General features: G+C 40.6%; 2 protein-coding genes across 3 annotated transcripts; one reads left to right on the top strand and one right to left on the bottom strand.

Moving 5' to 3' along the window:
• Positions 1-595: 595 nt before the first annotated feature.
• On the bottom strand, positions 596-23,218 carry METTL9 (methyltransferase 9, His-X-His N1(pi)-histidine). The gene is made up of 5 exons (XM_082064568.1): positions 22,816-23,218; positions 18,311-18,501; positions 15,521-15,730; positions 14,277-14,461; positions 596-1,311 (listed from the first exon to the last, which is right to left on the bottom strand). The coding sequence occupies exons 1-5, from the start codon at positions 22,987-22,989 to the stop codon at positions 1,106-1,108; spliced, it is 966 nt and encodes a 321-aa protein (XP_081920694.1). The 5' UTR covers positions 22,990-23,218; the 3' UTR covers positions 596-1,105.
• IGSF6 (immunoglobulin superfamily member 6) lies at positions 2,056-8,810 on the top strand. Of its 2 annotated transcripts, none has more exons than XM_082064567.1 (6): positions 2,056-2,210; positions 4,120-4,473; positions 5,360-5,472; positions 6,585-6,641; positions 7,292-7,366; positions 8,482-8,810. In XM_082064567.1, the coding sequence occupies exons 1-6, from the start codon at positions 2,144-2,146 to the stop codon at positions 8,518-8,520; spliced, it is 705 nt and encodes a 234-aa protein (XP_081920693.1). In that variant the 5' UTR covers positions 2,056-2,143; the 3' UTR covers positions 8,521-8,810. The 2 variants fall into 2 exon arrangements, with proteins under 2 accessions (XP_081920693.1, XP_081920692.1); XM_082064566.1 differs by having other exon boundaries at positions 5,276-5,472.
• Positions 23,219-24,354: the final 1,136 nt, after the last annotated feature.

The raw sequence follows: 24,354 nt of genomic DNA, 5'->3' as shown, positions 1-24,354 counted from the left end.
TTATGACGCTGCTTGTTGTTTTAAAGGAAGGTTATATCCCAACTGCCAGAAATGATCCATTTTAAACAGAGTTTTTAAAATAAAACGTTAAAGTAAACAGCATTTATTTAGTGCTCCTGAAGAAAAGAAAATGTCTCAAGCAAGCAAAACCTTCAAAATCAGGTCCCTATCCTCAGAGGTAGCTTGACTCGCAAAACTGGCAAGAAAACTACCTGCAAGTGTTTTAAGCTGAAAACTTCTGAGAACAACTTACTTAGAAAGTTTGTTATTAAACCTATCAGTTTAAAGTGCAGTTTTGGCAAGTTCTACCATAACTCCTTTAGCTTGAAAATGGCATATGCAAAAGCAATGAGGATTTATGAGGCTTTGAGAGGAAGATGAAGGAAACCCAACCAAAAGCGTGGTTTTGTTTTTTTTTTTTTTTTTTTTTTTTTTTGTGTGTGGACTGTTATCCCTTTAAACAATATTTAAATGCTGTTTAAATAAATGCAAGGTTGTGCTGCTATTGAGAGCTTGACTCTCAATACAAAGGCCAGTTGCTGCAGACAAGCATGGCTATGGTTACAAAAACGAACACAAAAGTTAATGCAAAAAGTAATCTCAAAAAAGTTTATTAGAATGATTAAAAACATGTGGAAAATGACAGTAAGAGAGAAAGTAACTTAGCATGGAAGAATATCCACTTCAACAGTTTATATTCAACAAGGCTTGAACTGAATGGATAACTTTATTGCCAGATTTCACTTGATTTCTTTAATAACAGTTCACATTGTATCAGTTTCATCATTACTAGGGCTATTGCTTTTGTTTGGATCTGATCCCTGTTGCAGGTAAGCATAAAAAAAATCTTCCATTACTGCTGGACTGCAGAATGAATTGTCAGGTAAAAAAGAAATTCCTAACCGAAGAGCCTGTTTAAAAAACAACCTTTTTTTCCTAATCACACTACAAAGAAATACATCAGTATTTTGGCCTTTAAACTTCTTACATGGTATTCATTTAACACGGCAATCCCCAAATTCCCTCCCTTTAAGTAACCATAAATCAAACCCTCTCTCAGAGGCTGCTTCTTGGGTTAGATTCTGGAGATTTACCTCATACATGCTTACACTGGTTTGAGGACGAAGACAGCATCATCTAGTACATAGTAGTCATTATACATGTCACCTTCACACAGGTATGGCAGTCTGGTGAAAGCCTCTATGGCAAAACCAGCTTTACTGAAAACTTCTGGCAGGCTATTCACCTGTTCTTCCCATGTGTGCCCTTTGATTTCCAAAACTTCTGAGGGCTTTTCCCACTTGCCACCTACTGAGAAAACAAAACAGCTTTGTTTAAATTACAAAGAAAGTTTTATTGCGTGTTGTATTATCTTACAGAAAGCATATGACACAGATTATATTCCACTCCACTCCAAATAGGAGGTTGACAAGCCATTTGTTGAGCTGTTGCCAAGATGTGTTCAAGGTTTCACCTGTTCTTCAGAAGTGGCTCCTTTTTAAGGTTATCTTTGTTACATTTTTAACTCGTTCCCAGACTGGCTGAAAAGTAACTTCCTCTAGTGAGGCTGCTGTTCAGCAGGTATGTACAGACAGACTATTTAATGAAGATCTTTTCCAGCATTATAAGATTATTTCTTTATGCCCACTGTCTGGCTAAAGACGGCTTTGGGTATTTACAGTAAACAGAGTCATCAAGTTGAAAATTATGATTTGCTGTGAAGTGTCCATCAGTAGACCACCACATTACAATGGATGGCTACTAAATCAGTTCCTCCAGTGGCCACCTACTAGCTGGTAAAGACTGATTAGGGTCATAAAAAACTAAGAAGCCAAACACTTGTAGCATGCTGGAAAACATGCTCTCATTTGTCATATCCAATGAAATAATCGGAAGGATTATAGGCAGAATGCTAAGAAATTCCAAATTTAAAACACTTCACTCATTTTCGAAGTAATGCAATTCACAAATGACAAATATTTTCTGGTTTGGTCTGTACCTTTAACCAGTTTGCTAAACGCAACAGTAAACACCCTTCTAAACAGGAAGTTCTAAATCGCGTGATTCAGAGCGTTCTGCAACTCCAAACATTTCCTAAGTTTCTCTTCCTTCAAGCAGAATCACTTCCTGCGAGATAAAAGAAATGGTATCTTTCACCAAATTAAAAAACTTGCTAATGCTGACATTTGACTGGATTCTGCATGGTGCTGGTAAGACTTCTTTTTATTCTTCTTGTATTTTCCTGTGTGACAGCAGTTAAACAGGATTGAAAATGTTGTGGTTATGATTTGCAACATAGCTACAAAGTAAGAGCAGTAAAAAGTTTTGCCAAGAATCAAGCTAATTTCTGCTATCTTCATGCAACTCACAAATTAAACAACCATTAGCAAAAGCTTTTTCTTCCAAAAGTCTGAAATGCTCCTGTAATCTATTTCTGGGTCAAATCCTACTGCACTTCCCTGCAAAGTGCTCCAGCAGCAGCCCCGTGGTTTCAGTGCAGCTGAGCTGGTCTGGGAGGAGGGTTTGGGAAGTTCAGCAGACAGTATCTACATCAACTGAAGCCGTGGAATTCTCTCTGCACGGCCGGCCAGAGCCCCAGAGTAAAGTGGAAAAGACAAGGGGATCAGCTGCGGAAGCACAAGCTATTGCCTTTCACCACACAGGGTGCAAGTTCACCACCAACTTGTCTTACTACAATCTTCAGATTACTGTAGCTGCTATGGAACCGCTCTGATGTTGATCTGACACAGCAGCGGAGTTTCATTTTATTCCTGTAGAAGTCACAGACACTGAGTCTGCTTAACTTTGGTCCATAAAACCATGAGAAAAATGATGGACAGTGGTGATCGGCCACCATGGGCAGGCTTACAAATTGTGCTTCAGCAGTAAGTTAAGAGACTTCAGTTTAATTTTCTTCCAATTTGTTATTTTCTAGGAAGTAGCAAAGGATACTTTTAATATAATATCTTCATTTTTACTGCAATAATCTCAATCCCATTGCTTAAATAGCAATATAGTTGGATAAAATGAAATATACCAAACCAGTATTTAAATAATGGATTTCAACAAGGACTTAAAAAATATATATCTCCCAGACCAGTCATATTAAAGCTTACATTTCTGTTCCTTAATTAGAATTCTCTTCTCTGAGTAACCTTCCTGTTTTCTCTTCACACATTTTTAAATGTCAGAACTAACAAGAAGTATTATTATCCTTAAAAACCCAGAGTGAATATATGTAATGAAGTGGAAGAACGTCTAGGAACTATTATGAATTCTAATCAATGTTATGAGATTACTAAATTATAAATGTCTCCATTTATGACACTTCCACTGCGTGCCATCAGGCTGTCTCACTTGATTCAGGAGCAGTGGAGGAGAGAGAAACCCTTGCAGAACTACTCCACCAAGCACCGAATCATAGAATCATTTTGGCTGGAAAACATCTCTAAGATCATCGAGTCCAACCCTTAACCTGGCACTGCCAAGTCCACCCCTAAACCATGTCCCTAAGAACCTCATGCACACGTCTTTTAAAACCTGCAGGGATGGTGACTGCACCACTTCTCCGGGCAGCCTGTTCCAACGCCTGACAGCTCTTTTTGTGATTTTTTTTTTTCTAATATTCAATGTAAGCCCCCGCGGTGCAACTAGAGGCCATTTCGTCTTGTCCCATCACTTGGGAGAAGAGACCAACACCCTCCATGCTACATCCAGACTTACGTCACATGACATCCCTCCCTCCCTATTGCCCCCACAAGTCCCCAAAACACTCAGGACTAAATCTGAGGCAGGGAACCAGACCAGACCATTCCTTTGGTCTTCTCCAGGGCCAAAGGAGACATTAATATTACTTTAAATAAATGAGTCTTCTCTATACCTTTTCAGAAAAACAGAAAGCTAAGCACATTACCACACAGGTAAAACTGTTGAACGAACACATGGGGAAGCTGTAGGAATTACCTACAAGTATCCTGGAAACAATCTAAAAAAATTCAAGTTGTTTTCCCCCTTTCCTCCTACCTTGTCTCAAATGACTCCAAAGTACCTTATTTTATTTTTAGATTGTTCCTTGTTTTTCGACTGTCCCTCACATTACCAATTGTTTACTCTCAACAGGTTCTGCAGATACCTGCCATGTCACGGTAACACAACCCAGATTTCAGGGAGCTGACTACTCCGTGCACACTGTGTTCCTAACATGTGCTTTCTCTGCTTCTGGATGCTCCCCATCCTCACTTCAAATTCTATGGTTTCGCTTTTTAACGGGTAAACATGAGGATTTGTGTACTCCTGGATGCACAGATCAGCAGAAGTACAAAGTACATTTTTTACCAGGAAACAACATTTCACTTCAAATCAATGACCTGACTGTAGACGATAATGCTGTTTATATCTGTGGAATAGCATTTTCAGATTCAAGTTCACCCCATTCTAAACAAACAGGAGATGGAACAGTACTAATGAAAACAGGTCAGTTTCTTAATGAAGCACCTTAAAAGAAATAAATGATCTTTACTAAATACTCTATTTACATTTTCAACAATGGCATTTAAGATGGAAATACCAATAATGTTAGGAGGAATATGACTATATTAAAATACTAACGGTAAAACCATGGAGGGATTGTACAAATAAGCATCTAACCTTGTTTGCTAATTGGACTGTTCTGTCATATGATGCAAATGACTCTAAAATTCTACAAAAGAAAGAAGTTCTGTACTCTGTCCTATCTAGCCATACGCTACATCCTCTTACAGGACGACTTTACTGGCTATCAGAAAGGAAGTATAAACAGAAAAATGAGAAGTAGAAAACCTGATATTTAGTGGAAATGCATGCAACAGAGTACAAGGTCTCAGAGCTGGGGATTCAGTGCACCAACATGAGCAAATGTTTTCGTTCTGAACCTTTATATCATTTGCCTTCTAGTTAAGAAAGTGATGAGACTTCATTAACTACATCTCAGTATTACATGCCTAAAATAGGGAAAAAAACAACCTAGGTGAATTTTTTTTTCCCCTATATTCCTTCTTTCCTCTAATTGCATTTCTGAACAAAAGTCTGTGAGCTTTATGCTGCTATTCCTTTATGAGAGCACAAAACTGGATTCTGTTCTCTGTCTACCCCTCAATGGAGGGGTCATAATAAAAAAAACAAGTCTCCATTGCCCTTGCAAATATTCACAGAAACAAAAGTGTTCTCACTAAGGAGTTTAGACTGAAAATGAATCAGAAAATATTGGTGGGTATAAGGTTTTTCTAATTCCTCACAGGAAAGGGGTTGAAATGCAGAATCTTAAGAAAATTATGTGAATCAGAAGAACTGTCCTTTATTCTTGCACTCACTTTTAATAAAGGCGCAGAGAAGCAGCACAGCAATGGAAAAGTCATCTCCATCTTCATGATCATCACCTCAGCTTTACTGTTTCTATACAGCACTACTGTATTCATGTTCCTTGTAATCTACAAGGTAGGCTCAAAGTGATTTTTCTGATTTTTTTATTTTTTAAATCTAAGCAGTTTTAACTTCTCCAGAAAGAGAATAAAAAGGCATTTCTAGATTCTGGAACTTTTATGATTAAGTTTTAAAGAGGTGGTTGCGCTCATCTGCAAACTCTTGTATGGCACATACCTGTACTCTGAATAGCAACCACATTTTCTTTTCTAGTAGGACGTCTAAAAGAAAAGGTATTCTAAAGATAAAATGGTCCTGAAAGTAGTAATCAGCAAGTTGGAGATTATCCATCAAGGCACACGCAAAATACAAAACTAGAAATTACCATTGTAAGTCATTAAGTCTCTGGATTAGTTTCCAGCAAAAGTAAAATAATTTAAACTTAACGTCCAAGTATTTGTCAGCAGCAGCAGTAAAGTGACTGCAAACTGACTTCACTTGTGCAATGAAATTCTGTTAATACATCAGACATATAGAGAAGAAAGACCTTGGTAATTTTTTTTAAAAAAAATCAGAGACTTGGAAGAAGTTTTATGCTTATGGAAACAAATGCACTAAAAAGCACCTGGTTAAAAAATACATAAATACTGTATTTTTGCAAAAGAATTAGAACAAAATCTGTGTTTAGTTAAAAACAAACACCCAAAGCTGCCACTGGAGTCTTTACATCATAATAAGACTCTGACATGAAGTCCTAAGTGGTACAGTATGGTAAAACGGTTCTTTGCTGTATTGCTTAGTGTCTAAACATAAAGACAGGACAGTCTTTTTTATTTTTCCCTTTTTCTTTGTATTAGGTGAAACATTATAGTGGGAAAAAACAACCAGGCCTTCTTCAGGGGAAAAACTGGTATCTGTGATGCCAGTGGTTCATTTTTGAGAATTGGGTAGAGTGCTTCAGGCAGGTCCCATTGTACTCAAAGCAAAAATGCTTGCAACATCTGCTACCAGAAGCTGAAAAAAGCCTCACACACACAAGAATTTCACTGATTTTTCCAACAGTATAAGCTGATCTAATGAAAAACTCTTGTCTACAAACTGTTTGATGCTCTTAGCTATTCCGCTACTTTAACAGTTGGCATTTCATCTTACGTTTTAATCTTTTATTTTATTATCCCTCCTTCCAGTTAAAACCAAAGCTGCTAAAGGAAAGTGGGAAAGAAGACCAAAGAACAGAGAACTGTGTATGTTACCACTTTGTTTTCTTTGTCTGTGATTCGGAGGGTTTTTTTCTTTTTTAAGCATCAGTTTTGTGATTAATCAATGATTCAATTAGGAAGACATTCAGAGCTGTTAAGGCTTCACTTCAGATTTGTATAAAAGTAGTTAATGATTTTATATTTAAAAAATTAGTTAATTTGATTCTTTTTAATGAGTTTGGTACAGGATAAAGTCAACCTACGTAAAGGCCATCTCTAATATACAGCTTCCTTTAGGTTTTCAGTAAATTTTGTCTGAACATCTGAAAATAGCAGGTTTTGCTATTAGCTTTTTGGTTGTTTAAATGGTGCACTGAGGTAAGCCCTACTGTATTTAAAACAGGTCTGTTAAGAACCTCTATCATCATGCATGCTTCAATAAAAAAAAAAAATATAAAATCAAAGCCCATACATTTAAACATCCATTAAAGAAGGTATATATGTTAAGAGATGTAATGTTAATGTAATTTAAAACACTTCTGCCTGCCAAACTGCATGTTCTTAAAGTGTTAATAACATTCCCAAAGACATATTCAGTGAAAAAAAAAAAAAATCAGAATTACAAAAGGTAGAAAAAGATGTTTCCCCCAACTTAAAATGTAGCACTGACCTGAATTATTTTAAATAATTGGCAGAAAATCAGGAGTGGACGAAAAATTTTTCAAGCAATTGCCCAAGAACTTCAAAAGCAGAAGTACGCTGCACAACCGGTAAGTATCCAACCACCCAAACACAAGTTTATGGGGAAAAAGAAGAACTGATGTTTTTTAAGCATACACCATTTCCTTTTCCTCTGGAAACAGACTTCTGTCTTCTAAAGTTCATAAAGGTCTTTAAAAAGTATTCTGCACAACAGTCAAAGACATTATAAGGCATTCTAAATGACCATACAAATACAATTATATATATGTGATAGTATATACCTTATATGTACATACGTATGTACCTTTAAAAATGAAGCTTTCATAAATTTGTATTTTGCCAACAAAAGGTCTCAACAAGTAGTTCTGGACTGTCTGGTAAAAGGCACAGAGCTATTAGGAATTCCATTAAAAAAAAAATATTTCTATTGTAGTTCCTCTTGCTCCCTTAGCCCAGGGTAGCTAGACGACAAAAATGTAATAAACCTGTTACAAAAGCTCTACAACATTCTTATAGATATTTCCCCCTCCTTCAACTTACAGAGCCTAAACTAGGTAATAAGTATCAGTGTGTATAAAGCCACACAACTTATTTAATCATTCCGAATTTATGCCAGTAAGTCTTACATGACCATATGACAATAATTTTGCATGTGCCATGTAAGTTACAAAAAACAACTTCAAAAGTGACGCGTATTTGCAAACAAAGAAAATGGCCTCAAAAGTCCTGCTTCAAAAATGTTGCTTCTCTTGAGAAACAGTATAAATTCTCTCCTATTCTGAGCATGGGCTGCACCACTCAGAGATCTAAGGAGAAACCAAAGGAAACACAGAACACAAACACTTATCCACTATACATTTTTACTTCACTTATTTTCATACAGCCTCTGTGATTACCCCTTTAAAGACTTTGAGCCTCTGCTGACATGAGCTGGTCCTTGGTTTGAGCATCAGATCTGAACACTGTGAAACAAAGGGGTGTGTTTCACTGCCTGCGTGCTTCCCGAGATTAGGAAAATAAATATGTTTTGAATCCTGTGGATACCACATGGACAAAAGCAACTGGATAAGTAGGGAGAAAGAAGTTTACTGAAATGGGAAAGGGATGCGGTTTGCCTCAAAAAAGAAATTCTATCTTTATTTATTACATCAGTAACAAAATACTTCTACATTTTTTTCCGTAGGATAATTTGGAAGATGACACTATTTATCAGAACAGATGAGCCTGTGCAGCAGTTCAGATTTGTTCAATATTTCTCATGCAAGCAAACAGGCAGATGAAGAAGTTAAGCTTCTTCACAGACTTCCTTTGCTTTAAAAAGAGAAGAAAACCCAGCAGGACAGTGTTCTTCAAGAGTATTTTCTAAACAGATCAACAAAACCAAGTGTATTGTACATTACTTCTCTGTTACATGTTACTCCTATTTTTCATTCTGCAAGAATAAGAATGGTGGGAAAAGACTTAATCTTTCATAAGATAACTGCTAATTCTTCATAAAATTTTCATTTTTCAGTTTAGGTTTAATTCTGTGTCTTCTTTTTACATAAATGTACATGTATTCCTTTTACATGAATTGAGCATTTGTGAAAGATATATGATAATTGACAGCAACAGAAAATAAATTCATTGCATAGATGAAATTCTGGTTTTAGTCATAGTCTAGTTCAGAGCATACCCTGGGAAACAATGCTTAAGAACAAGGGGGCCAAGGAGGGTTGGCCACGCTTCAAGCAGGAGGTTTGAGTGCACAGGAACAGGCTCTACCAGTGCGCCGAAAGGCTCGCCGGCGGGGAAGACAACCGGCTCGGCTAAACAGGGAGATTCTGAAGGAAATCAGAAATAAAAAGAGAGTTTACCGACTGTGAAGAAATGGCTGGCTACTTATGAAGAATTTATGAAAATAGCTAGATCATGAAGAAAAAAAAAACAGGGAAACAAAACTGCAATTTGAAGTTAATTTGGCCAATTCTGTCAGGGATAATAAAAAGTCCTTCTTTAAATACGTTAATAACAAAAGGAGGGGCAAGGAAAACCTCCATTCTCTGTTGGACTTTGAGGGAAATACAGTATAACAAAGATGAGGAGAAAGCTGAGGTACTTAGTACCTACTTTGCCTCAGTTTCTACCAGTAAGACAGGTGGCCCTCAGGACAGCTGGCCTCTGCAGGTGGTTGATAGAGAGAGGAAGCCAAATAGGCCCCTTGTATTCCAGGAGGGAATAGGTGGTGACTTACTGAGCCATCTGGATCCTCACAAGTCTATGGGACCAGCCAGGATCCATCCTAGGGTGATGAGGGAGCTAGCGGAAGAGCTCGCCAAGCCGCTCTCCATCACCTTCCAACAGTCCTGGTTCACTGGGGAGGTCCCATACGATTGGAAATTGGCCAGTGTTACCCCAGTCCACAAAAAGGGCTGCAAAGCTGACCCTGGCAACTACAGGCCTGTCGGCCTGACCTCGGTGCCTGGCAGGGTTATGGAGCAGATCATCCTGAATGCAGTCACACAGCACCTTCAGGATGGACAAGGGATCAGACCCAGCCAGCACTGCTTTAGGAGGGGCAGGTCCTGTCTGACCAACCTGATCTCCTTTTATGATCAGGTGACCCACCTGGTGGATGAGGGGAAAGCTGTCGATGTGGTCTATCTGGACTTCAGCAAAGCCTTTGACACTGTCTCCCATAACATACTCCTGCAAAAGCTGGTAGCCCATGGCTTGGACAAGTGTACTCTACGCTGGGTTAAGAACTGGCTGGAGGGCCGGGCCCAGAGAGTGCTGGTGAATGGGGCTGCATCCAGCTGGCAGCCAGTCACTAGTGGTGTCCCCAGGGGTCAGTGTTGGGTCCAGTCCTGTTGAAAGTCTTGATTGATGATTTAGATGAGGGGATTGAGACCATCATCAGCAAATTTGCTGATGACACCAAGTTGGGAGGGAGTGTCGACCTGCTGGAAGGCAGGAGGGCTCTGCGGAGGGATCTGGATAGACTGGAAAAATGGGCCCATTCCAATGGGATGAAGTTCAACAAGGGCAAGTGCCGGGTCCTGCACTTTGGCCACAACAACCCTCTGCAGCGCTCCAGGCTGGGCACAGAGTGGCTGGAGAGCAGTCAGGCAGAAAGGGACCTGGGGGACTAATGGACAGGAAGCTCAACAGGAGCCAACAGTGTGCCCAGGTGGCCAAGAAGGCCAATGGTATCCTGTCCTGTATCCAAACCAGCGTGGTCAGCAGGACAAGGGCAGTGATCCTTCCCCTGTGCTCTGCATTGGGGAGGCCACACCTGGAGTGTTGTGTTCAGTTCTGGGCCCCTCAGCTCAGGAAAGAGATTGAAGTGCTGGAGCGGGTCCAGAGAAGAGAAACAAGACTGGGGAAGGGACTTGAACACAAGCCCTATGGGGAGAGGCTGAGGGAGCTGGGCTTGTTTAGTCTGGAGAAGAGGAGGCTTGGAGGTGAGCTCAGCACTCTCTAGAACTACCTGAAGGGCAGTTCTAGCCAGGTGGGGATTGGTCTCTTCTCCCAGGCATCAGCAATAGGACAAGGGGACAAGGGCTTCAACTCTGCCAGGGGAAATTTAGGCTGGAGATTAGAAAGCAATCCTTTGCAGAGAGAGTGGTCAGGCATTGGAATGGCTGCCCAGGGAGGTGCTGGACTCACCGGCCCTGGAGGTTTTTAAACTGAGATTGGACATGGCACTTAGTGCCATGATCTAGTCAATGGGCTGGAGTTGGACCAAGGGTTGGACTCGATGATCTCTGAGGTCTTTTCCAGTCAATTCTGTGATTCTGTAATGTGATAGTTATTGATGTAACAGATACACAGATCAACAGTTCCTAAGTCTTAACAACAGCTTAAACAGAGCAAAACATATGTATTCTGTAGACAGACAAGCAGAAAAACCAGTCAATATAAATGTATGTTCTATCATGGTAAAGCTTCCTAGCCTATTTTAGAAAAGAGAAGGAGTGGTCATAGTGAGAATGTTGCTCCTGCAATATTAAAATTACAATTCACTTGCTAGACAGACAAACCCCCATCCTCCAGCCCTACCATCCAAAGTCAAGCTTACTCAGGGGCACCAAGTTTTGCCTTCACATGCCTGTTCAACATGCACGAACACAGAAGTATACTACCTACTCAAGGTATTATACCTTTTTTTTTTTAAAGTACCTTTTTTTTTTTTTTTAGCAGTTACTACCTAGCCAGACTACAAAAATCAGCACTTTTACAAGAGATCTACTAGTATCAGGCATTCGCCCTACCAAAGAACCGCTGCATCTTTTATCATCATTTACATAAAGCAAGGTTTTGTTTAACAAATGAAATTATATTTCTCATTTCAGTGAGATGTGAACTGACAACTGAAACAAATCAAGGGTCCATCTAGCACAGTGCTGTGTTTCCAGCTCAATTTAGTACTAAGTATTTCAGGAAGACAGAAAGCACACCTTTGTCGTCTTATCCCTGTCAATCAATCGCAAGGACATTAATGTGTTCAACAAGAACATTTCACAATCCCAGGCTGCTAGTGTTTACTACTTCTCAAATATGGCGCCTCTGACATTTTTATTGTAGAGAAACTCAAACCAGTCTACTTATATATTATTTAATAATGCCTTTATATAAATATGACATCTGTATTAGGAAATACAAAGGATTTTTACATGACCCTATGGGATACCTATAAATAATATACCTATAAAAATATAAACTTAAAATAATATATTTTCTTACGTGACTAGTCTAATACCTTATGATTCACCCGGCTTCCTGGCCAAATTTAGACATGTGCAATAAGTGTATTACTTGTTGTTCTATATGTGAAAAATAAAACTCTGAAAAACCTCAGAAAAAAATTATGATTGAGCTACTTTGGACTCTGGGTGTCACTGTAATTCCAGAAACAGCAAGCACAGAAATATATTTTTCACAGTCCTCTACCTTGCTTTGTTCTCTTAAAGGAAGTTTTGTGTTATTCACATAGACGGCTTCCACAATTACCCTCCCAAATATCCAGTTTTGATTAAAATAATTTATCAATTTCTTGAAACTGATCAATACACTGATCGAACACCTTACCTGCCTCATCTTTTCTGCATTTGTTCCCCCCTCTAAAATTCAAAAGTTTATCTAGGCAAATCCAAACTGTTTTTAATTAGCTGATACAAGAAGTTACTTAAGCCATAAAATGTCCTCTTTGAATGTTCCAAGTATTTTTTTTGTTAAATATAAAGCATACATACAGACCTAACACATCTTGTAGAACAGCTGAATGAAAATACCGAAATTCTAAAATCATTTGTACATCACAAAGAAAGTCTGGCAGTTCGTTGTCTATTTCTTTAGACTACACTTAAATTGATCTTAAGTGGTAAAGCTCCAGTGGAATGACAGTAACTTCTGCGTGTACTATCCCTGCATTGTCTAAATAAATTTATAGGGGCCCATATCTATGATAGTGATAAGCAGACAAGTATCTTAAATTTCAGAAGATATTAAGGAAACAAAACTGCATTAAACAAAGTGACTACTCTGCTACAAATCACCACCACAAACAAAAGTATGACTTCTGTTTACAAGACATCTTACAACAGATTTCAGTTTTCAACAAGTAGGAATAACTGAGTTCAATCATCACGGAACAGGTTTCCAGTCCCTTAGGATTTGGAAATTTAACTATCTTTTGTCCTCCTGAAGGATGTAAGCAGACTTTGAGTAGTTTCTTCCTTAATTGATCTACCTCCTGTTGAACCAGGAAGCTGCATGTGGTCTGCCAGGTGGTTACCCAACAACACACAGAAAAGCAGATGGTGGGTGCAATAGCGATTGCAAAACACAGTTTTGAAGGCACACAAACAAAAAAGCCACCCAAATAATTTCTCAATTTCTGCTTCTAATAGGCCAATGAAAGCCTACAAAGGCACTGCTGTTATTCAGAGTTGTAAAGAATTTTTACAAGAAGGTGGCATATCGTTCCACATTGTACGAACATGTTGTAACTGAACATGCTCGAAATACTGTACAGACGTGTAAGTCAACCCCCACATCTCATTTAAGACACTCTACTTTTCAGAGTAGCTACATGAGTATAGGCTCAAATACTGTATTTTAAGCAATTCTTCATCTTATAGCATTTTTTATACTTAAAACTCCCCCCCCCACTAAAATACCATTGGCATATAGAAAGAGAAAAACTTTGATGCATTTGTGATTGCTAGAATGTTAAGGTTATTAGTTCTGTATTTTCTGGGAACACATGCCTTTCCACAGCCAAGCCTCAATACTCAAGGAAAGCCTTCTAGAATTCAAACCACATTTACAGTGTCTCAACCTGAATCCACAATCACAGGCATGTAAAAAAAAGTTTCTAGCCTCTTTCGAAGTTTGGTCATAAAGACAGATTCATTTGAAAATCTCTCATGTATTTCTTTAAAATGCAACTAAGGGAAATAATGGAGTTTTAGCATTGAATTTTACTTTTTTATTCCATTTACTAATACAATATTAATAGTGATAGATAATTTGTATTAGTAGGGGTTTATATTTTACTTGGAGAGCTCATGTTGTAAAGTGAATGTTATCTCGCTATGAATTTTTAGGCGCGCTTCATCTGGAACACTTGAAACAGTTTGACCTGAACTGCTCTAATTCAGCACTAGAGACCGTCCTGATGGTTTTGCTCAATGGTTGCTAGGGACAACTGGGGTTACCTATATGACAGTAGCAGAGATAAATTTTCCCGTGTTGCTCCAACACAGCTCAAATGTGGCAACCTGAATAACAGGATATGCAGCTTCAGTATTTGAGCTTTTTTGTTGGTGCCAACAGTGTGCGCTGGGGAATTAAGAAAGCATCTTACATCATGTGGCCTCTTTGTAAAAATCTAATACAAACTTGCCAATTATTTATTAAACATTTAATTTGAGATACTATAGCCTATAAATGTTTTCTTTACCTACCTAAATAGCTATTAATTAGTGCACTTACCATTTTCCACATACGGATGAAATGGCAGAACTAATGCTAGAATAACTCTGCCTCTAGTTGGCTCCAGTACACTTCTAATGTCTTTTAATACAGTCAGTGGTTGATCACATCGATCCAGCAAATTCAAACAGCTGATAACATCATACTGAAATCCTGTGTTTTGCCATTCATTTATACCAAGCACCCTACAAAGGAAAAGAGAAAGAGATACAGTCTGTGAAACAAACACAAGCTGAGTTCAGAGAGAGCCACTGAAGACAAAAATTCCCTATGGATGCATTGATAATGCAGGTAAGGTCACACGCCTAGGCAAGGAAAAGAGAGAGACGTGATCCTTGTGGTCTTTTGGAAAACTAAGTCAACAATGGGCATGGCTATATATCCAGTCCTATGAACCTTTATATGACCTTATAATCATGAGGCAATAAAGGAGACAAACCCCCAAACCCCAGGTATTAAAAAAATGTGTTGTCCTAGAATAAAACCAAAGATACTTCTTAACCTGAAACACGATTAATGGCTTTCTGCATTTTACCCATTCTGATTTACCAATGTGCAAACCTGGATTGTGAAGTAGCTGATACATTTCCACTCAAAAACAAGTGAAGAAAAGAAATCCACAGTTCTTTCATTCTTTGTGTTGAAGTCTAGGCACATAGTGATAATAACCATTATTCAACAGGACTGGATCCACTGCCTACAAGAACTTCCAGAAGCTGTGACAATTGCATGAACAACATTTTGAAAGTGCTGAGGCTTTTGTTACTCAATATTATTCAATCTTATCAGCAGGAGCTGATAAGTAAGAATAAAAGAATCTTTACACAGTCTTCTATGCTGTGGGATTAGATAGACACAGATTACCAAGGTATCCCTATTGCCAGGATTCAGTTTGCTTCTTCTACAGCACCTGTTGTCTTCCTCTTGAAATTTTGGACTGCTCATCTCTATTTCATCCTCCTGACTCCCTTGATTACAGCAATTTATGCAAGCTATGAATAAGGAGACTTCAAAATTGTTGTTGCCTATTTTGTGTTAACAGGTAACATCCACATAACAAAAGCACTGCTAACAGTGAACATCAGATGTGTTTGTTTTCTTGCTTTGTACAGGCCAACCTATTCCACAGCAACCAAACAACAAAGGAATTGACTGAAAATACCAAGCATTCGTTAAATATTACAAACAGATTACTTCTCTGTAACATCTGATATAAAGGATGCAGGAAGTATTCAGTACAGTACCTGTATTTCTTCTTCTGAAGCTGCCATATCATGGTTTCAGACAATTCAGTGGCATAGATTTCTTCAAAGTGAGGACTCATGACTTTAGTGACTTCCCCATCCCCAGCCCCCAAATCAAGAAGTCTGTGGGATTTCCATTCTGGATTTATTTTAAGCAGTCTTTGAAATTGTTCTGGGGAAAACACAAACATTGAACCCCTTCCCAGCAGCCTGAAATGTAAAAATGAGAAATTACTAATTTCGTACAAACTTTAGCAGGAAGGACAATGAAGTAATTTAGAATGTGCTTTGGCAGCAATGGCTCACACATAATAGCGTACAAGGTCACTGCTCAGATAAATTTTAAATCCAGTTAAACTTGTCTTGCACTTGTCAGAGATCAAACATGTAGCCACGTACAGTTACAGCAGTTAACACTTCAGGAGGAATTTGGTTAGGTAAGGAAGAGCCCATGAGGTGCAGCTCAAGAAAATGATCACGTTAAAAAAAAATAAATTTTAAAAAAAAAAGGAGGGGGAGAGAAAGAGAGGGAAAGATAAAGGTTGAACCTTACTTGTCACATCTGCAGATTTGAATCTGCCACCTACCTTAAAAGATGAAATAGTAGAGGAAATAAATACGGCTGCAGACAAAGAAGTATGTACAATGAATGAGAATAGGATGTGGAACTAGGAGGGAAGCCAGGGAACAGATTTAAAGAAAGGATTGGGGTAACACTGCTGGAATGGCAAAAGGTTTTTTTAATTGTATGTTACAATGGCTTTTGCTGCTATCTGCAGAACCTGCATTCAATATGAAGAGCTGTAGAATAGAAAATAGGCAACTCATTAAGGAATTGTGTAGAGGTGACAGTTGGATTCCTTATGGATCAAGTCAATGACATACCCGCCCGAAAGTGTTTGAAGACTACATAGTGACAGATTTCAGCTGTCATAGCGGAATTCAGAAGATGAAAGAGTTAGGAGAACAAGCAGAGGAAGAAGAACTGGACAGTAACAGACTGAAGATAGATAAACATGATTCTTTAAACTAGTGTTGGACAGCGAGTTAAATTTAAAGACAACAAACCGAATTATTTTATGTTCAAGGGGGGAAAAAGGCAAACATAGATAAAAAGAATCCAAGAATACAAAAACTAAGAAAAAGAGGCAACCTAGGAAACACTGACTGTAGTAAAAAACAAACAAGCCAACAAAAGGACAGAGTATACAAAGTCATACAGAAGAAACTAAAGCAGGAAATTAAATGTATAAAATAAACAGAATACAGCCAATTCAAGTAGAGCCCCCTTGCAGCACACTTGTGTCAGCCCACACTGCATAATTGGCTCATAGCTATTATTCCTAACAGCACTATGAGTTATTCAAAGCACTGAAGAGCCTTTGAAAAAAAATGGAAGAGAAAGGAAGGAGAAGACACCAAAGGAACCTTTATATAAAGCTACAAGTAACTAAGAACACCGCAGGGAAGCTCATAAAGTCATCAGGTTATAAAATACGGAAAAATATTATTTTTCTAGCTTTAGTAGACAGCTACTATCCTCCTATCAGACTGTGCAGCAGTATGTAGTTGGTGCAGAGGTGGACAAGAAAAAGCATTCTTCCTAAGGTTGAAACTGACAACCTGTTAAACATGTCTAAATGTGGCAACATGAGCAAAAAAAAAAAGGCACTGACTTTTTTTGAAAAAATATTAAAGCACCCACAAAAAGCTAAACTCCCCTGCAGCCACGGGAGAGAAGTTTCACAGTATGTTTGGGATTGGAAGGGACCTCAAAAGATCATCTAGTCCAATCCCCCTGCTGGAGCAGGAACGCCCAGGTGAGGTCACACAGGAACATGTCCAGGAGGGTTTTGAATGTCTCCAGAGAAGGAGACTCCACAACGTCCCTGGGCAGCCTGTTCCAGTGCTCTGTCACCCCTACTGAGAAGAAGTTTTTTCTCAAATTTAAGTGGAACCTCTTGTGTTCCAGCTTGATCCCATTACCCCTTGTCCTATCATTGTTTGCCACCAAGAAGAGCCTGGCTCCATCCTTGTGGCACTCACCCTTTATATATTTATAAACATTAATAAGGTCACCATTAATAAGGATTCAATAAGACTAACAGATTATTATTTTATAAACTTCTCTTTTCCTGCCTTCCTGATGTTTCATCAGTCAAACATGTCACATCAGAACTTACCTGTTAAAGGAGAGCTTACACAAAAATCGAAGTGAAATTAAGTTTTACAGAATAGGGGAAAGGACAAAATTGTGTTCCACATCAGTGTTACCAGACACAATATTCGTCCAACTTTTGCACTGTTTAGAAATCTGCCTAGGTTTGCAGCGGGTTGCTCGCACTCTCTCCTAGAAAGAGTTTTAGATGCAATACAGAACTGACTGGATACAGCCACCTTCAACAAAGGCAAAACCAACAGTGATATGGCAGTAGAGTAAAGAGCAAAGCAGGGAAAGAAAGCGGAGGGAAGAGGTATACATTGTCTAAAACAAAGAGAACATTCTTATTAGAAGATAATTAATACAAGTAATGGCTATAAAACACAATTAGAATCCTCTATCTCTTATTAATTGCAATTACCTTCTCTGTCCCCTCATGCCGGAAACAGTGTTCTTCAATTAAGAGGGCTGGGCATGAAGAACACAGTAGGGCATTTCATATCTGTTAGACTAGCAAAGGGAAAGCTACAAATTTAAGAAAAGCTGAGAGATCAAGGGGTAGAGCTGAACACTTGAAAACTTTAAATCCAAACTGTATTTAGTTGACCTAAGACTGAGTTTTCACTTACCCATTGATAGATGTTCTAGACATAAAGAGGCTAAAAACTGAGGACACGAAAGAGTGATAGAGTTGGATAAACAGCCAGCCTGATTTCTCAATGCTGTTGTTTAAGAAGATCTGTGTTCCTTGGTCAAGGTAACTCTGGACAAAAATAGGCTGAAGGGATTCAGACAACTGTTCCGTGTTGCAGACATACCACTAGAGAAAAAAGATAAAGGACCATTAAAAAGTTCAGCAACATGAAAGCAGTAGTAGTTAAAAATGAATGCATGGAAGGCTATTATCAATTTTTTGCAACATAAAAATTTAGGTTTTTCTACAGACTTTTCAACAAGCTTCAGGATTAATTTAACTTAGATTTGAATCAAGTGAGGACTGATTACTTTCTAAGAAATTATGCTTTTAATTTTTGTCTTAGTCATTACCCTGTACTTTGAAGAATTTTACAAAGTAACTTTCCTAGAAAGCAAACACGGGTCCTCTGTGGATTAGCACCATCCTGATGAAGCAGTATGAGGTGGGATAACATTGTTTTCTATCTTCCAACTCACCCTCAACTTTTCCCTAGGCATCATCTGCAAATAAATCAGCAAGTGCATTTGGAATTTTTTTCCAGGAAAAGAGATAAAGGAGATAAATCAAATCAATACTCTAAACAACTGTCTCATAGCATTGCTGGACTATATTTCTTCGCTTACCAGTACCAGCAAGCAGGTCCACAAGCCTTTCAAAACAATTAATATCTGTAAAGCTTCCTCCCAGAAAAAGAATGTTACTTTTTGGTATCAGATCTATCTGGAAAATGTAATACACCACACAATATCCTAACATTTTACTATCCACATGTAAGGCACATCTAAACCCCCTATTTAACACCTGCTTTACATTATTTTAAATGCAAAAAAAAAAAGGTGCAAAACAATGAAAACTTACAGAAATTCTAAAATTTTGTGACTCTCATGACCACCTTTTGCATCTCCAGCAAATGCTTCTAATGCTGCAGCATTTTGGAATGCCAGCACTAATAATAAAATTCAAAAGGTTGCTCCTTGATAAGTTGCAATGCCAAGCTTTCAAAACCCCCTTCCACTCATTATGCAGAAGTTACCAAAGAAAGTTTTAAATGTAATTTTATTTAAGAACGTCACTATTATTTTTCACTCTCCTACACTTATGCAGAGCCATTGTCAGCTGTTCTTACAGGATCTCTAACGCCATTGTGTCTGTTTTCTAATATCAAGAATTATTCCCTACAGCTAACACTCTCTTATCTCTCCTTAGCTCTTCCAATAACATTCCCTAATCTGACTGCATGTGTTTACTGTGCAGATAGGGAGTTATAAGTATCTTAAAGAGCAATCCAGACTTTTCACAGATTCTTGTAAAAGTGCATATAGAAGGACAGCAAACAGTCAGCTGGGTTAACTCCCCAACAGTTTAATACCTAAGACTCTCTCTATAGCCATCCTGTGCAAAATGTATGCCCACATCCTGATCCCTTCACATTTGCTGTACCTTGCTGGGAGTGAAACGGTCACTTAACCCATGTTTACAGTGTTCAGCACAATGGGACTTCCAGTCACTACTGTAATACAAATAATAACGGGACAGGATTCTTGTGACAGTGTCTCGCTGCTTCACGATAATAGTGCCAATAAGCAGAGGGGAGCAGACAGCTGCACCAAGGCCGTTATGCCAGATTCATAAACAGGGGTTCCATCAAACACCGACCCAAAGTAGCAAAGGATGTCAAGACCCTTCAGTCGAGTAGCGAACATATGCCTGCTTAGGTTTACTTCGAAAACCATTTGGATGATGGGTATATTTCTGGCAGATTCAGGTTCTCAACTGTACTTTCAAACACTCTTGTAGGTAACACAAGTGATCCTTTGCTCTGAAAACCAGCTTTTGAGCAAATCTGTACCACATGATGGAGCCTGGCACAGGGATCCCAGAGCCTGATGATTTACCAGTTCAGGTCTTTTTGCACCGCAGCGCAAGGCTACTTGAACAAATCAGCATAGACCAGTGACTCCCAAAGGGAATCCTTAGCGAGTCATGAAAAACCACTAAAGCAGCAGCCTATGTACTTTGTCCATCCATCTTCAGAAGCCAGTTTCAAGAGCCTGGCAGAAGCAAACAACCTCATGTTGCTGAGGAGCAGGCTGGGCTCTGCAACAGGTTCATTCATAAGGCTGCTGCCTTGCTACACTGGACAGGTTTGGAGTGGCTCAGATGATCTGCCTTTCACCATTTTCAGTCCAAAAGAAAATGTATCCAACTATCAAAGCTTTGGAAACACAGGTTTGTTCCATAAGCAATAGGACCACTTATGTGCTGTACCTGAGCTTTTAAAAGTTGGTTCTGCACTGAACTGTCACCTGTAGTTCCACGATCTGACCATGGAAAACAACAGTCCTACAATTCTTGTCTTTAAGACTTCTAAATATTGATATCTATTGACATAATCATTGGCAGAACTATGATGGTAACAACTGTGAGAAGCCTGTTTCAGAAATGAGACATTGCTCTCAGACCTTCCCTAACTTCTTCACAGTTAATCTCACCAAAAAGGCTACTGGCAACTACCTATATAATACTAGTGAATAATAGAAATGATAGCAAACAGTAAAAAAAAAAAAAAAAAAAAGGCAACACAGGATAAACCAAATCCAAATTTCATGTAAGTGGTAAAAGACAGCGTAATTATTGGAATTGCTTCCTCAGAACAGAAACCGCTTTTGTTTTCCTCCATGTACAGTATATGAAGAGCCCTTCTTGGGCCACTAGTCTAATGATGGAAAGTGTATCGAGCTCTTATAGCACAACAGTAGAAAAATTACAGCACAAAACCCTGAAAAATATTATGTTAAGAGCTTTGTTATAATAAAAATTGTTTATTGATAATTTTGCCTAATATTAGTGAAATGATGAAAATGTTATTTCAGCTAACTTACCTAAAACTAATTAAGTCAGTGAAACCGCAGAGTGAAAGCACCTGGGCCTCAACATGCAATCCTTACTTCTGAGTAACCCCAAAACCTCAATAATCACAAACCTTACTACTTACTGAATAATCAACACTTCAGGTTTAAAATCTCGGTCGAATAAATTAGAAATAGAGATTATCCACTGCAGACCATCTACCTTTGAATGACATACTCATCTCCATAACACATTGCCTTGCTTGACTTGTCTTTCTAGTGGTTTTTAACACCACAGAAGACTTTAAAAATTTCTTTGTTCACCAGAAGGAAGTTCTCTCTGTAACCCTAAATTCTGATTCTCTTTGTCGTCCTACTTATGTAGTGAATGATCCAAACAGCAGACCATATTCATTAAACCCCTGTAATACATTCGCTCAGTAGCAAGATTCTGGGTGCCAGTGCCCACCGAGAGCACTCCAGTAATAGATCAGATTGAAGAATTATGATGCATGATTATGTTCTTCCTTTGTTCAGCAGTCACCAAGTATTTATGTTATGTCTTCTTCATTAGCTTGGCTCTGTATATTTTCCTTAGAACAAATCAGTATCTTCCTTTAGCCCTAAGAGTTTTTATTAGCCCTTCTGAACTCCTGACAGATTTTCAGTAGCATTTTGGTAAAATGTAGTGCAGACCTGAACATATTTTAAATGCAACCATATCACATAACCATTGTAGAGCAAGAGTATAGTCCCTAATTTCTCTACAAAGTACTGATCCACATACCTATACTGACCAAATATAGCACTAACCTTTTATATTGCAGCCATATTACATTGCAAACTCATTTCTAGTTTGCCATCAACTACCGTTCCAAGGTCTCTGTGATCTCCACAGTTTCCCAGTTGCTCACTTTTGTTATTTTCCTCTAGATACACTAGCGTTCATTAAAAACACCTCTGTGGCTACAAACCCGCCCCATCCAACATCACCTGCAAACTTTATTCAAGTGGTGTTTGCTCACAGAGCTCAGCAGAGAGAACGCAAGGCGCAGGTTCACATCTCCCAGGAGCAGCCCTGGCACTCAGCCCGATGCATCCCCGCTCTCGGGACCCCGCGCTGCCTGCCCCGTCCCGCCGTTACCGCCGGACTCGCTCCGACGACTCTCCCGCGGCGAACGCCCGAGCCCACAGCACCCGGCCCCGCTGCCGCCTCTCCAGCCCAGTGCCTCCCCTCCTCAGCAGGCTCCGGCCGTGTTTCACACGGAGGGCACACGGCAACTTTCTCGCCGGGCGGACCGAGCTGCTCCCTCCCTTTGTCTGGCGCTGCCCGGCCCGGTGCCCCCTCAGCCCGCACCAGGGTCCCCGCGGCGGCCGGTACCTCAGTGCGCCTCGGCGGACAAGGACCCCCCCGCCCGCTGCCCTTGGCGGAGCTCCCCAGCGCCGGCTCCCCGGGGCGGTGATTGGGAGGGGACGAGGGAAGGAGGCCCCAGGTCCTGCCGGCACCGGGACTCCCCGCCGCGCACGGGAGGGAAGGCGGGCTGGGGGCCGGGAGGGGCGGGAAGGGCGGCTGCCCCTGGGGCCGTACCTGGTGGTTCTCCCTGGCGCCCGGGGCTGTCTGGCTGTGGCTGCCCATCATATTCGCGTAGAGGGACCTGGATAAAGGGCTCCTCAGGTACCTGGCAGGGCCAGACCACATCTTCCTCCTCAGCACCCACAGGAACAGGGTGTAGCAGCACAGCCAGCTCAGCCACAGTCTCATCGGGGGAAGGGGCGCGGAGTCACCCCCTCCCGCTGCCTTCTCTCCCCATGGCAGCGGCGGCGCCGGCAGCGCGCCACTCGTCCGGCCCGGCGCCGGGCCCCGCACTCACGCTCAGGGCGGAACGCGCGGCGGCACAGCAGCGGGGCCCGGCCGGCCGGCTTCGCTGAGACACGCCGGGGCGTGGCGCGCACCCGCGCCCGCCCTCTCTCTCGCCGCTCAGAGGGCGGGCGGGACCGTGGCGCGGCAGGGTCCGCCCCCGGGGCGCTGCCTTCGAACCGGAGCGGGCCCGGCGGCGACGGCTCGCCCGTACCGCTAGCCCGGAGTACCCGCCCTCCCCCTCAGAGGGGCTCGCGCCACCTCCCTTCGGCGCGCACGTGCGTGGCCCCGCACTGTCCCCCGGCTGCGCATGAGCAGAGCGTTCCGGACGGCAGGCGCGAGGCTGAGGCGGGGAGGCCCCGCCCGGCGTCTGCGGGGGTGTCCCCGGCGTCACCTCACGCTGTCCTGGTAGCGCAGATTAACGTGGTGCACACGGGCTCCCTGGAGTTCGTACCTTTCTTTAATTGAGGTTCAAGGTCTTGGGAGCAGTTCATCCGTTCAAGAAATTCTCTGCTGCTGCAACAGTAAGTGCTGAAAGTTTGAAGGGGCACTTCACATAAAGTTGTGTTTGGTTTCCATTATCTTCAGGATTTTCTTGCACACAGGAATTTGAGGCCAATAGGCACAGAGTTGATGAGATTCCTAAAAAACCCAAACCACAAGCATTTAAAAATAAATCGAGCCATTACAGGGTTTGCTCTTCAGAACGGCCTTCCGTCTGCAGGTGAAAGACTACGACTGTTTGAAATACACAGTTTGGCTTTGAATCCTCAGACCTTGCAATTTTTCTTGTACGTAACTATTTTGCAGTGACTCGAGCAAACCTCACTGCTTGTGTGGAATTTCTGCAACATTTTGTCTCATAAATGCTTCTTTACAAAGCACAGAGCCTGGGCTCTGCGGCAGGAACACGGTCACTGCGCGGGACGATCCGAGCACCTCGATCCTGGAGTTTTTTCCCCGAAGCTGTGGGATGTGCAGGCAGAGGAAGGAGAAGTCACTGTTTTGGCAGAGAAACAACAACTTCAGAGTCAGCCTCCTGCATCCTGTTTCTGTGCATGGGGATGCTGGGGGGGTGTAGTGGAGAAGGGTGGATAAAAATAATTAAAATTAATTGGCTTAGCGCCACTAATACCCTGCAGAGGACAGGCAGCCTAGAACAGACAGTGTTTATTGGAACATTTTAGTCTGTGACAAGGTGGATAGAAATATTTTGACTTTTCATACAGTAGCGTGTGCCTTTGCTAGAAAAAAGCCATAGTTACTGTG

Source organism: Streptopelia decaocto, assembly GCF_964273445.1.
Source record: "Streptopelia decaocto genome assembly, chromosome: 13".
In the NCBI taxonomy this organism is placed as follows: domain Eukaryota; kingdom Metazoa; phylum Chordata; class Aves; order Columbiformes; family Columbidae; genus Streptopelia; species Streptopelia decaocto.
Note: the sequence above shows the minus strand (reverse complement) of the source record. Positions and strands in the feature narration are given on the sequence as shown.

What these genes read in the sequence shown, in the direction of transcription:
- METTL9 (XM_082064568.1), bottom strand. Translation starts at nt 22,989, where the DNA reads ATGAGACTGTGGCTGAGCTGGCTGTGCTGCTACACCCTGTTCCTGTGG. An exon ending in CTTCAGAAGAAGAAATACAG is followed by an intron (nt 14,462 to 15,520) that starts GTACTGTACTGA and finishes TTTCCTTTGTAG; the next exon opens with GGTGCTTGGTATAAATGAAT. An exon ending in TCATCCGTATGTGGAAAATG is followed by an intron (nt 1,312 to 14,276) that starts GTAAGTGCACTA and finishes TTGTTTTCTCAG; the next exon opens with TAGGTGGCAAGTGGGAAAAG.
- IGSF6 (XM_082064566.1), top strand. Translation starts at nt 2,144, where the DNA reads ATGGTATCTTTCACCAAATTAAAAAACTTGCTAATGCTGACATTTGAC. An exon ending in AACAGTACTAATGAAAACAG is followed by an intron (nt 4,474 to 5,275) that starts GTCAGTTTCTTA and finishes AATTCCTCACAG; the next exon opens with GAAAGGGGTTGAAATGCAGA. An exon ending in AGAAGTACGCTGCACAACCG is followed by an intron (nt 7,367 to 8,481) that starts GTAAGTATCCAA and finishes TTTTTTCCGTAG; the next exon opens with GATAATTTGGAAGATGACAC.